At 49.3% G+C, this 14,378-nt stretch overlaps 1 protein-coding gene across 1 annotated transcript in view; it reads left to right on the top strand.

The window, feature by feature from the left end:
- The window catches only part of col5a3b (collagen, type V, alpha 3b), a 120,769-nt gene extending 106,488 nt beyond the window's left edge, over positions 1-14,281 (top strand). Inside the window, exon 66 of the mRNA XM_060899323.1 lies at positions 13,590-14,281. Within this exon, the coding sequence (XP_060755306.1) occupies positions 13,590-13,736 (147 nt within the window). The 3' untranslated portion in view covers positions 13,737-14,281. The remainder of the gene's footprint in view (positions 1-13,589) is intronic.
- Positions 14,282-14,378: the final 97 nt, after the last annotated feature.

Below are 14,378 nucleotides of genomic sequence, written 5' to 3'. Positions count from 1 at the left end.
CAAAGCGGAGAATAAAGATTAGCTGCGTTTAACTGTACCAACAGGTTTGCCATCCGAACGAGATCACATGGGATTACCTTTCACAGGTGAGACTGGAAAAATACTTTTCATTGTATTTGGTCATTATAATGTAATTTTACGAACAGATTTTCCTGACTTTGTGGCTAATATGAAGTCTCGCGCATAATAGTTTATGCGCATGCGTCCTTACTTATTCTATTGTTCTGGTGTCTCCGAAGGGACCGTCTTACAGTGCCCCTAGAGGTGTGGCATGTGTATTGCATCGTTTTCAGCAAGCGTTGCGTTGCCATATGGACCTGATATTTTACTGATCGTTGCCCATTTGGACGTGATATATTTTTAAATAACATCTTGTTGCCATTGTTGTGTGGATGTAGCCTCAGAAACAGTCTGTAACCAGAAAGTAGCGGGGTCAGTTGCCTCAAAATGCTCTCTTAATGCAGCATTTCCTTGCAGATCAGTGAGCAGATCAATGTCTCAGCAATGTCGTTTAAGCACTCCTTCACAACTGTCCCATCACTAAATGTTTTTTTATGTTGCCCCAAAATCCACGCTACTTTTAAGGAACATTCATTTGCACGTTGCTGGGCTGTAAATGTATGTGTGATGAGTCAGGCAGACCTGTCATACTGTGCTTGCAGTTTGGTCATTTTGCATGCCCTCAGCTCAGACTTCAGGGGATAACTTTGCTCAAAAGAGCTGTGCTTTGTTTCGTAGTGGTGCTTCACATTCATTCATCTCATCTCATTATCTCTAGCCGCTTTATCCTGTTCTACAGGGTCGCAGGCAAGCTGGAGCCTATCCCAGCTGACTACAGGCGAAAGGCGGGGTACACCCTGGACAAGTCACCAGGTCATCACAGGGCTGACACATAGACACAGACAACCATTCACATTCACACCTACGGTCAATTTAGAGTCACCAGTTAACCTAACCTGCATGTCTTTGGACTGTGGGGGAAACCGGAGCACCCGGAGGAAACCCACGCGGACACGGGGAGAACATGCAAACTCCGCACAGAAAGGCCCTCGCCGGCCACGGGGCTTGAACCCGGACCTTCTTGCTGTGAGGCGACAGTGCTAACCACTACACCACTGTGCCGCCGTGCTTCACGTTGCCACTTTTAATTAATGCCATGTTTTCAGAGCATATGAGGCACACTGGTTTTGAACTGCTTGCCGGAAGAATGAACATATATTTCTCCGTCCATTCATCTTTAAAACAACGATTTTCCTTGTCTACTTTCCGCCGCCTTTTGGAGCAAGCCATGTTATCTCGGTCGGTTGTCTCTTAACTTAACTCTCTTCCTCTCTGCTTGTTGCTCTGCTGTGGTGCACTGGGTAAACTAACGATTTTATTGGCTCAACTGAGTGAAGCTATTGTCATATTAACTGGAGTAGCAGTGCCCGCTGTCAATAGCCACGACCATCCAAAATAATGCTCCATGAAAATGACTTAATCTCGTGAATTTACCATTGGTCACGGGTCCGGACAGAACCATCACTGGGTCTGGATCTGGACCGAGGTCTGCCATTTGGTGATGCCTGATCTAGACCTTCTGGGACCTGCTCACTATGAGCTACACAATTGTTGAACAATGGTGCATAATAATGTAGGGCTATAGTCAAGAATGCCATTGTCAAGTTCAAGACCAGGACTTGCTGAGATTGAGTGAGTCAAGGAGGTCAATGCCAAGTCAAGATCAAGTTCAAATGAAAGTGAGACCAATAAGACAAGTCCAAATATAAATGCCAATAAGTCCAATTCAATACAGAGACAATTCCAAGTAAATACAGAAACTGTAGACTGGACTCAAGTTCGACAGGCCTCTCTTTCTAGACTGTAGAGTACCCCCATAAGCTATGAAGTTGTTCAGTGGTAGTTTACAGTCATATAGAGTGATATAGCATGTAGGGGATTTATCCAAAAGCCATGAGACTATGATCCTGACCCTATCTGTGTCTCATCTCATTATCTCTAGCCACTCTATCCTGTTCTACAGGGTCGCAGGCAAGCTGGAGCCTATCCCAGCTGACTACGGGCGAAAGGCGGGGTACACCCTGGACAAGTCGCCAGGTCATCACAGGGCTGACACATAGACACAGACAACCATTCACACTCACATTCACACCTACGGTCAATTTAGAGTCACCAGTTAACCTAACCTGCATGTCTTTGGACTGTGGGGGAAACCGGAGCACCCGGAGGAAACCCACGCGGACATGGGGAGAACATGCAAACTCCGCACAGAAAGGCCCTCACTGGCCATGGGGCTTGAACCCAGACCTTCTTGCTGTGAGGCAACAGCGCTAACCACTACACCACCGTGCTGCCCCCATCTTTGTCTGTGAGGTTTTAATTAGGAGTCTTGTTCTTCCATCATGCATTTTAGTTGGGCATGTAGGCCTTGCGGATTTTTGGAGATCTTACACGTTCTTGAATTTGAAATTGTTATTCTGTTTGCTTGAGTTCTTGCCTGTAAGTCTATCTGGCTGTAATGCTTGTCCTCCGTCCTTGGGAACCACATGGCAGTCTTTCTCTGAAAGGATTGGCTAGTGTTGATCGGAGTGATTTTAGACATTCATAAATTTCTGCTAGCTCACAATGGCTACAGTGACCAGAGCTAAATCTGTATTCATGTTGCGGCCATGAAAACTAAAGTTGCTAAGCAGCAACTTAGTGTGGTTGTCAGGACCACCTAAACCAAGACCAAGTCATAACCAAGACCAGAGTGTATTGAGATCGAGACAAGACCAAGATTTTCAGGGGTTGAGACCAAGTCAAGACCAAGGAAGGGCAAGACCAGTGCATGTGAAGGGAGGTGGGGGAGGGGTGACAAAAATTAACAGACAAAAATTTCAAATTAGCAATGAGTCATGTTATTGGTCACATTTGAAGCAATAAATTTTGCATCCAATCACAGTAACAGTTAAAAAATAAATCAGACAATGCGTAGGCAGTTTAGTGAAATCCCCACAGTTTGGTCTTGACTAGTCTTGAAACAAATTCCTGAGTCTCTATGTCTGAGACTGAGACAAGACCGAGTAAAAACTGAGACGAGACCGAGACCTTCAAAAAGTGGTCTTGAGACTGGACTCAAGTTCTAAAACACTACAGCAACTGTAACACTATTGCAAAGTCTTGGTTGATGTGACTAAGTGCTTAGAAATTATTGCAAATGCGTTATGATAGTCAAGAGAAATGTGACATATCTGCAGAAAAATTGATTAAATTATGTTTGTTTTATTTAGGCTTCAGTCACACTACAGCTTGCGATGCTTTGCGATGTGTTGTCAGTGAAAATGAGGCTTTTTGGTGGCGATGTGTACTTTGTACAGGCGAGCTAAAAGTTGTGGTCACACAGCAGGTGAATACTTAGCCCTTTTCTTTTGAGGAGATCTGGCATGTTTCCTCAGAGGCATGCTTGAGGGTTTTGTACATATTGGTGTCTGGCAGGAGAATGATCTCTGATGCCTTGCTCAATAGATTTCAACAATGGCTGACATCAGCGCTAACCAATCAGCGAGATCACAAATGTGTCATCTAACCATCTCCAAACATTTGTTGAATATTCATGAACCCTTTGCCCAATCAATTACAGACCTTGGTGAAGAGATCACAGAATGTAAATGTGCTTTTCAAATCTTGGCAAAGGTTAGGCTATGCCGAGCCGCTGTGTCGCTGAGGCTTCTGCAAGAATCAGGGATATAGATTCGAGACCAATACATCTCAAAAGGCTCAGCGAAGGTTCCCTGAGCTGCGGGAAGTATTCCCAAACCCACCTGTGAGTATTCACTGCTTAGTTTGCCGGCGAAAACATCACCACCAAATTTTGATGCATACATTGAAATTTTCCATGATATTTTTGGCTACTCACAAGGCGGAGACACACCAAAAGACAACTCGCAAAGCTTGGAGAACATTTGCTGTACATCACATGATTGGTGCTACCAATTTTTCATCACCAAGTATTTGCAAAGTCAACATGAGCTGTAGTGTGACCGGGGCTTTAATGTTTTCGACTAAATTGGTCTGAATTCAGTGAAGGAACAGTGTTCTATCTCATTTAGTAAATATAATTCTAATTCACACACATTCATTCATCCAGCCATAATCTATAGACTTATCCATTAAGTGTGGAACCTGCCTAAGCTGGAACCAATCCCAGCTGACTCCAGATTAGAGGCGGGGTTCACCCTGGGCAGGTCACCAATCTATCACAGGGCTACACAGCAATGAACAACCATCACACACACACACACACACACACACACACACACACACACACACTCTCACTCATCCTTGCTGGCTCGTGAGAGCGTGCCGCCTCGGCAGATGACCCTTCAGTTCGTTCTGTTCTTGGCAGCGAGCCAGGCTGTGCGGAGGTTGAGTCTGGCCTCTCTCAGGTCTGCCTTAAGCTGGTCAAGCCACCTGGTCCGGGGTCTCCCTCTGGGGCGGGACCAGTGGGGTGGGGCGGGTTCCCTGATCAGGTTAGCCAGCTCGAGAGGTGGTGTTGTTCTGGCTATGTGGCCGAAGAGACGGAGGCAGGCTGATCGGATTAGTCTAGAGACTGGTGGCTGGTTGGTCAGCTGGCATACTGTGGCATTCGAGGTGAAGTTGTACCACTGGAGCCTTAGTATCCTACGCAGACACTTGCTGTCAAATGCATTCAGGAGCCATTCTTGAATGGCTGTCAGGGTCCAGGCTTCTGCGCCGTACAACAGGATCAACAGTACCAGGTTGTTGTACAGTCTGATCTTAGTGTGGAGAGAGAGACGACTGTTGGTCCAGATGGTGGAGAGGGCTGCCATGGCTGCAGTAGCCCGGCCAATGCGGGTCCTGATGTCTGCTGTGCTTTTGCAGTCGGAGGTCAGGATGCTGCCAGGGTAGCTGAACTTCTCCACCACTTCCACCTCCTGGGTGCTGATTACTGATGTAGCTGGGGACAGTTCGAAGTTGCTTAGGCTTTGAATCTTTGTTTTGTTCCAGCTGATCATCAGTCCCAGTGGTTTGGTTGCCTTGTCCATGACCTTGAGGGCGAGGTGGAGGGTCTGAACTAATTCGGCAAGGATGGCCACATCATCCGCATAGTCCAGATCAGAGATGGTCACATTGCCAAAGCTAGCTCCACAGGCACTCTGAGCCACAGTGCTTCCCATCACATGGTCGATGGCGGTGTTGAAGATGGTTGGTGCCAAAACGCATCCCTGCCGGACGCGGCTGTTTATGAGGAAGGTGTCTGACAGCATCCCGTTCAGTCTTACGCAGGAGACTGTGTTGGAGTAAAGGAGGGACAGCAAGTCCAGCAGCTTTGCAGGGACTCCCAGGAACTTGAGAATCTTCCACAGAGCTTTCCTGTCCATGGAGTCAAATGCTTGCTTTAAATCCACATAGGCAGCATAGAGAGGCTTCCTGTACTCCCGTCTCATCTCTGCTAGGAGCCTAAGTGTCAGGATCCTATTGACTGTGGAGCAGCCTGGGGTAACTCCATTCTGTTCCTGTCATTGCTTCCAGAGAAGAAGCAGTCGCAGTCTGGTTAGGATGATGTGGGCAAACACTTTCCCTGGGACGCTCAGCAAGGTTATACCCCTGTAGTTGCTGCAGTTGCTCTTGGGGCCCTTCTTCCAAAAGGGAAGAATGATTCCATGATGCCAGTTGGTAGGGTTGGTCTCAGAGTTCCAGACGCAGGAGATCAGAGTGTGCAGTTGTTTCACCATGGGTGGGCCACCATGTAGCAGCAGTTCAGGAGGAATGCCATCAGCACCAGCAGCCCATCCAGGCTGGAGCTTGCGTATGGCCTTCTCTACCTCATCTGGGCTGGCGGGCTCAGTTGAGATGGACTTGTCCTCAGTGGCCTGGGCTGCTAAGGCGTCCAGCTCTGGAGATGGGGGTGGCGGTGGCCAATTGAGGAGTTGAGAGAAGTGTTCTCGCCAGCGATCCAGCTGTTGTTCAGGCGTATCCAGGTCAGATCTGTCTAGAGCTGTCACACAGGCTGTGGGAGGGGTTGTTTTCTCTGTGAGGGTTCTGAGTGTCTTGTACAGGGTGCCCTGGTTCCCCCTACATGCAGCTGACTCTGCTGTATCAGCGAGTTTGTCAAGCCACTGTTGCTTGTCTCTGCGCAGTAGTTGGTTTCTTACCAGGTTCAGGCGTCCATACTCGTCTTGTTTCCCTCTCAGTCTGGCCTCTCTCCATTCCTCCACCACTCTGAGTGTCTCCTCGGATAGAAAGCCCTTCTTTCTGGTTCTCCTATGGCCAAGTACCTTTGCTGCAGAACTTGTAATATTTTCTTTGAACGCTCCCCAGATTTCCTCCGGACTATCCTCAGTAGAGGGTTCAGATAATACTGCAAAGCGGTTTTGAAGATCGAGTTGAAAACTGGCTTTGACTTCTTCTGCCTTGAGTCTGGACAGATTGAACTTGTGTTGCTTGCTTGACATGGAGTTCTTCTGCAGGTGCAGGCTGACAGTCATGGCAAGCAGCCGATGGTCTGTGTTTCCAAATTCCGCTCTGCGGTAGACCCGGCAGTCAGTGGAGGTATGCCGATGCCTACTGGTGAGGATGTGGTCCACTTCCTTAGTGGTGTGGCCATCATTACTAATCCATGTCATGCAGTGGATTCTCTTGTGTGGGAAGAAGGATCGTTCAGAGTGAAGGTTGTAGCTAGAGCAGAACTCCTGGAGTCTCCTGCCATTGTCTTTGCAGGTGCCTGTACCATGGGGCCCAAGTGACCCCTCAAACCCCTGTCTGTCTGTGCCAGGTGTGGCATTTAGATCCCCTAGAACCCAAATGATGTCATGCCTGGAAATCCTGGCTGTGAGGTCTGACAGCTTAATGTAGAAATCGTCCTTTTCAGCGTCAGAGGCTGCGTCCGTTGGAGCGTAAGCTACGATGACTGTGATCCTTCCATATTTATGTCGTAGGCGGGCTAGGAGCAGCCTATTGTCAACAGGTTTCCAGAAGATCAGAGCACTCTGAGCTGGGGGTGCGAGGGCAAGTGCCACTCCTTGGCGGTGTATGTTGTCCTCCCTTCCGGACCAAAAAAAGGTGTATCCATTTGCTGTATGGGTTCCTGCACCAGTCCAGCGGACCTCGGTGAGGCCCACCATGGAGACGTTCAGGCGTGCAAGTTCATTTGAGACTAACTGTGCTGACCCTTCCCTTCCCATGGACAGCACATTCCATGTTGCTATCCTCAAAGTGTTACCATTAGGCTTCTTCCATATATGTAGTCGTTCCTGGGTCAATGCTCCGTTAAGATCAGTCCAATCAGAGTTTCTCATTTGTCGAGGTTTCGTCGCAAGAATTTTTTTTAAGTGGCAGGTTGCTGACCCTGCGCACAACCCTGCCTGGTTTTGTAGACTGCCCATCGAGGACTGAGGTGGTACAGGTGCTATTAGCCAGCAGCAACTCCCCTTGTTAGGGTTTTGCTGGGAATCGAACCCGGGTCGCTGGTGTAATGATCCAGCAAACCCCCACTAGGCCACCAGGGGAATGACTCAAGTGCAGAGGCATGAGGCAAAAGTAGAAAGTAGCAAAAAACAGTTTATTTACAATATATACACTATATACAATCCAGGGCAAAAAGTATAATCCAGAGGTTCAGGGGCAAAAAACAAAAAGTATAATCCAAGAATGAAAAAAGAAGAGGCAAAATGCAAAATGCTCAGAAGATCCAAAAGGTAGTACAAAGTCCAAAGAAAAGAAAAGGCAAAATGCAAAACGCTCAGAAGATTCAAAAGAGTAGAACAAATCCAAAGAAAACAAAATACCAAAAAACTCAAGAGCACAGGCAAGGTACATGGGACAGAGGGAACTAGCACTAACAGCATATCATAAAGACTCCGTGACTAGGGAACAAACAGAGGAGTACACAAAATAAATTGAACACAGGTGACGATAATGAAGACAAACAAGCAATCAACACAAACACAAAACACAGGAACAGTGGCGGCCTCTATAGGCCAAAACAAACATGACAAGAAAAGGAAGTAACAGCGGCCTCTAGAGGCCAAAACAGTCCCAGTCCTAACAGGATCCCCCCCCCCCCCCCCCCCAGGAGCGTCTCCTGACGTTCCCAGGGCGATCTGGATGGGCCGAATGGAAGTCCCGACAAAGTTCCTTATCTAATATGTCCCGAGCTGGGACCCAGCAGCGCTCCTCAGGGCCATAGCCCTCCCAGTCCACTAAATATTGGAGCCCACCGTGGACCCGGCAGGAGTCAAGCAGGCGATGCACAGTGAACAGTCTGACCCTGGAAGATGCGGGGGGCGGGGGATTCCTAGGGGCAGGGGCATACGTGGATGACAATACGGGCCACAACAGGGAAACATGGAATGTGTGGGGTTGATCCTTAGAGTTCGTGGTAACTGGAGCTGGTAGGAGACAGGGTTCACCCTGCGCACAACTTTGAAGGGGCCAATGTAGCGAGGAGCAAGCTTGCGGTTCTCCACCCGTAGTGGAAGGTCCTTGGCGGACAGCCAAACCCACTGCCCAGGGTGGAAAACATGGGCAGGCCTTCTATGGCGGTTGGCCTGAGTCTGGTTGGTTCTGGAAGTCTGGATGAGGGTCCTCCTGACCTTGCTCCAGGTCTTGCGACACCGTTTCACATATTGGTTGACTGAGGGCACCCCAGTGTCCTCCTCCTGGTCCGAGAACAGAGGTGGCTAGAACCAGAATTGGCACTGGAATGGCGACAGCTTGGTGGCCGATGACTGCAGGGTGTTGTGGGCGTACTCTGCCCATGGCAGCCAGGTGCTCCACGATGTCGGGTTATCCATAGCCAGGCCTCACAGGGTGGTTTCCAGGTCCTGGTTGAGCCTCTCCGTCTGGCCATTGGACTGGGGGTGGAACCCAGAGGAGAGGCTGGCAGTGGCTCTGATGAGCTTGCAAAACCCGTGCCACACTCGGGAGGAGAACTGGGGCCCCCAGTCTGAGACGATGTCCTGTGGGAGACCAAAGACTCGGAAGACATGATTAAATATTAATTTAGCTGTTTCCAGAGCAGAAGGGAGTTTGCACAGTGGTATGAAGTGGCAGGCCTTCGAGAATCTGTCGACTATAACCAAAATGACAGTGTTACCTTGAGAGTCTGGCAGGCCCGTGATGAAGTCGACCGCCACATGGGACCAGGGATGCCGGGGAATAGGCAGAGGATGCAGGAGACCCTGGGGATGCTGTCGAGGATTCTTGGTTCTGATATCACAGGACAGGACAAATGACCTCACTTCCTTCTCCATGTTCGGCCACCAGAAGCGTTTTTTCAAGAAGTCCAGGGTCCTCCGAGCTCCCGGGTGGGCGGTGAGAGGGGAAGAGTGACCCCACTGGAGAACCTTGGCCCGGGCTTGATGAGGGACATACAGGAGGCCCGGTGGCCCCACCCCAGGACCAGGGTCCTGGCGTTGAGCTTGTTGGATGGCCTCCTCAACACCCCAGCAGACAGGGGCCACAATCCGGGACACAGGGATAATAGGCCCAACTTCACTCTCCCTGTTGTTGGGCGAGAACAGCCTGGAGAGCGTGTCTGGTTTGGTGTTCTTAGAGCCCGGGCGGTATGAAAGGGTGAAATTGAATCGGCTGAAAAACAAGGCCCACCTAGCCTGTCGTGGGTTCAGCCTCTTAGCTTGCTGGAGGTACTCCAGGTTCTTGTGGTCTGTCCAAACCAGGAATGGATGTTGCGCTCCTTCCAGCCAGTGCCTTCACTCCTCAAGGGCCAGTTTCACTGCAAGCAGTTCCCGATCCCCCACATCATACCGGGACTCCGCAGGGCTCAGGCAGTGGGAGAAGTATGTGCAGGGGCGCAGCTTACCCTCCAAGTGTTGGGACAGAACCGCGCCAACACCGCTGTCCGAGGCATCCACCTCAACGATGAATGGTTGAGAATTGTCCGGGAGGACCAGGATGGGTGCCGTGCAGAAGCGGTGTTTGAGGTCTTTAAATGCCTTTTCCACCTGAGGAGACCAGACATAAGATCCACCAGTCCTTTTGGTGAGATCTGACATGGGTGCTGCTACGGAACTGAAGTTCCTGATGAACTTGCGGTAAAAGTTAGCGAATCCTAAGAACCGCTGCACTTCCTTGACGGACTTGGGAGTGGGCCAGTCCTGGACGGCCAGGGTCTTGGCTGGGTCCATTTGGAGTTGACCTGTCCATACAATAAATCCCAGGAAGGAGACCTCGGGAATATGAAACTCGCACTTCTGGGCCTTCGCAAACAGATTGTTCCGTAGCAGCCTCTGGAGAACCTGGCGGACATGGTGGCGGTGCTCCTGCAAGGTCTTAGAGAATATTAAGATGTCATCGAGGTAGATGAAAACATGCTGATTGATCATGTCCCTCAAGACGTCGTTGATAAGGGCCTGAAAAACAGCTGGTGCATTGGTGAGTCCGAAGGGCATCACCTGGTACTTGTAGTGCCCTGATGGGGTGTTAAAGGCAGTCTTCCACTCGTCTCCCTGTCGGATACGGATGAGGTGGTATGCGTTCCAGAAGTCCAACTTAGTGAAGATGGTGGCGCCTTGGAGCAGGTCAAATGCTGTGGACATCAGCGGAAGGGGATAGCGGTTGCGCACAGTGATCTTGTTCAGGCCCCTGTAGTCAATACATGGTCGGAGCCCCCCATCCTTCTTGCCAACAAAGAAGAAGCCGGCACCAGCAGGTGAGGTGGAGGGTCGAATGAACCCAGAGACCAGGGTGTCCTTGAGGTATTTCTCCATGGCCTTGCGTGCTGGCTGAGAGAGGGAGAACAGTCTGCCCCGAGAAGGGGTAGTCCCAGGGAGCAAGTTGATGGCACAGTCGTAGGCACGGTGCGGAGGAAGAACGGTGGCTCTGCTTTTGCTAAATACCTCCTTCAAATCCCAGTACTCTGTGGGAACTTGAGATAGCTCGGTGAGATCGGGGGACTCGGCAGCAGACACAGGAGAGCTAGAGAGCAGACAAGAGGCATGGCACGCAGGGCCCCATTCCACAACCTGTCTTGTTACCCAGTCTATGTGAGGGTTGTGGCGGGTAAGCCAAGGAAGGCCTAGAATCACTGGGAACTCTAGTGAATGAATAAGATGCAGGGATATCTCTTCCTTGTGACCTTGAGACTAGAGAAAGACTGGAGAAGTAACTTGGGTGACTCTTCCATCACCTAACGCTTGGCCATCAAGGGCAGACACAGACAATGGGACTTTAAGAGGTGCAGTCGGGACATTGATACTTTGGGCGAAGTTGACATCCATAAAGTTTCCAGCCGCCCCGGAGTCTAACAAGGCTTGACAAGAGTGGACGGACTCACCCCAGGAGATGGAGACCAGGATGTAGACTCCTTGGCCAGGAAGTTCAGGAGAGAGGGTAGGCCCCATCACAACCCTCCCTCGGCTGGACGGGGCGGTCCTTTTCCTGAGAGCTCGGGACATGATGCTTGGAAGTGGCCAGGCTTGCCACAGTAGATGCAGCACTTGTTCCTCCTTCTGCGCTCCCTTTCAGCTGTGGAGAGACGAGTACGGCCAACTTGCATGGGCTCTGGACAGTCACTGGAGGAGGTAGACGGGCTCCAGGTCAAGGCAGTGAGGTCGGGGAGGCTCAGGACTTGGCGGCGTTCTCTCATCCTGTTGTCAAGACGAATGGCATGGGAAGTCAGTGTTTCGAGGTCACTTGGGCATCCGATAGAGGCCAGGCCGTCTTTGATGGGGTCAGACAAACCATGGTGAAAGGCTGAAACCAGGGCAGCCTCGTTCCATCTGCTGACTGCTGCGAGCGTCCGGAACGATATGGCGTAGTCTGCGACACTTCCTCCTTGCCGGATGGACATGAGCTTTCTGGCTGCGTCTGTACTGATGTCCGCCTGATCAAAAACCCGAAGTATCTCTTCTGTAAACAGTTCGAAATCAGAGCACTCGGGTCCCTGTCTCTGCCAGATAGCTGTTGCCCAAGCTCGTGCCTTACCAGCTAACAAGGTTATCACAAAGGCAATCTTGCAGTGATCCGTAGTGTAGGTGGTAGGCTGGAGCTCAAAGGTGAGTTGGCACTGGGTAAGGAACTCCCAGCACTCACCATGCTTGCCGTCATACCTCTGTGATGCAGGAAGGCTGGGTTCACGAGATGAAGGAGGCAGCATGGCGGGAGGCACTGGAGCAGGAGCAGAATCAGGATGAGGAGATGCGGGCAGAGGAGTCAGCTGTGCCAGGGTTTTCCCAATTTGCTGAAGCAGTACCTCGTGGTGAGCAAGGGCCTCACGTTGGCTTGCAAATATTTGTCCCTGAGTGTCCATGGTAGCTCCGTAGCATGTCAAAGCTGCCATAATTCCCTGAAGGTTGGCTAGGTAGACCGTTGAAGACACCTCTGCTGAGTCGGTCATGTTGGAGTCTTTCTGTTAGGGTTTTGCTGGGAATCAAACCCGGGTCGCTGGTGTAATGATCCAGCAAACCCCCACTAGGCCACCAGGGGAATGACTCAAGTGCAGAGGCGTGAGGCAAAAGTAGAAAGTAGCAAAAAACAGTTTATTTACAATATATACAATCCAGGGCAAAAAGTATAATCCAAAGGTTCAGGGGCAAAAAACAAAAAGTATAATCCAAGAATGAAAAAAGAAGAGGCAAAATGCAAAATGCTCAGAAGATCCAAAAGGTAGTACAAAGTCCAAAGAAAAGAAAAGGCAAAATGCAAAACGCTCAGAAGATTCAAAAGGGTAGAACAAATCCAAAGAAAACAAAATACCAAAAAACTCAAAAGCACAGGCAAGGTACATGGGACAGAGGGAACTAGCACTAACAGCATAGCATAAAGACTCCGTGACTAGGGAACAAACAGAGGAGTATTTATACACAAAATAAATTGAACACAGGTGACGATAATGAAGACAAACAGGCAATCAACACAAACACAAAACACAGGAACAGTGGCGGCCTCTAGAGGCCAAAACAAACATGACAAGAAAAGGAAATAACAGCGGCCTCTAGAGGCCAAAACAGTCCCAGTCCTAACACCCCTGGGATCCGTCCCACCATGGTAGAACCTGCCAGGAGCACACACACACCTCTGGGGAATTTAAAGGAGCCAGTTGACTGAACCCACATGTATTTGTACTGTGGGAGGAAACCAGAGAACCTGGAGGAAACCCACACAGGCACGAGGAGAACATGCAAACTCTCCACAGAAAGACTCCAGTCAGCTGTGAGGTTTGACCCAGATCCTTCTTGCTGTGAGGTGACCGTGATAACCACTGGGCCACACCCTTCATACACATTAAAAACATGAAACTGCGACTCAGTTATTAACTCAGTAACTCGCATTAACTCTGTTGAGGGTTGGTCCAGCGATCTTGCTATAGTAGAACTACAGGCTACAGCATGCGGAAACATCGCGTTGAATTTGCACATGCACAGTACTGCTCAGTTTTAACTCTGGCTGCTGTAGCATCACTGTTATCCAACATGAGCAGAATTTAAAATTTTTGTTATTTCCCATCCTCCAAGGTTGTTAGCTATTTTACATCCATTAACTACCATGTAAACAACTACTGTATATTACTGTGCTATCACAGAGTTAACTATGTAATAACACACTGCATTGTGTCTCACTCATAGTCCCGGTCGGGTCAGGACCGCACCGAGCTGACCTTCGACTTCCCAAACACAGACATGCTGCCCATCGTCGACGTGGCCGTGCCGGACTTTGGAAACCCGAAACAGAAGTTTGGATTCTCCGTCGGTCCGGTGTGTTTCAACGGATAAACATCCGAGAGAGACAGAGACTAAGACTGTACACACACACACACACACACGTGGGAAGAGTGTGTGTCCATGCAGCCCAGATTGAGGACATGGCCATTCTTCAGTTTTCTATTCTATTGCTAATTTTTAATGTTATGAGTTTGTTGCTGTTAATCATGTGACCAAGTGATCATGTGACCACAAAATGTAAAAATCACCTTGTTCAACTTAACAGCTGGTGCAGTCACTGTTCATACACACACACACACACACACACGGTGTAGACTGAACTATGTTCGAATCTCACTGTTCTTGTCTTATATTGTACTGAGTTGTTTGTTGTTTTATAAGAATAAGCGTGTTTTTTATTGTTTCTTTTTTGTATGAATGTTGTATAACCACGGTGCTACATACGATCTTGTGTTTACATGCAGTGCATTCTGGGAGAAAAAAAGGTTCTGCAGGTGTTTGAATGTGTTTCAGATGAATGTGGTGTTCTGATGTTAATATAGGTTTGTTTTTTTACTTTATTTTATCGTTATAATGACATCATCTTCAGGGGCATGTCTCTAATAAACCTTTATTACAATAACACACGCCTCCCCTCCCCTTATCTACACACACACACACACACACACACACACTCAGGAGAGGAGATCGAGG

This window comes from Neoarius graeffei, chromosome 18 (genome assembly GCF_027579695.1).
Source record: "Neoarius graeffei isolate fNeoGra1 chromosome 18, fNeoGra1.pri, whole genome shotgun sequence".
Classification (NCBI taxonomy): domain Eukaryota; kingdom Metazoa; phylum Chordata; class Actinopteri; order Siluriformes; family Ariidae; genus Neoarius; species Neoarius graeffei.
Note: the sequence above shows the minus strand (reverse complement) of the source record. Positions and strands in the feature narration are given on the sequence as shown.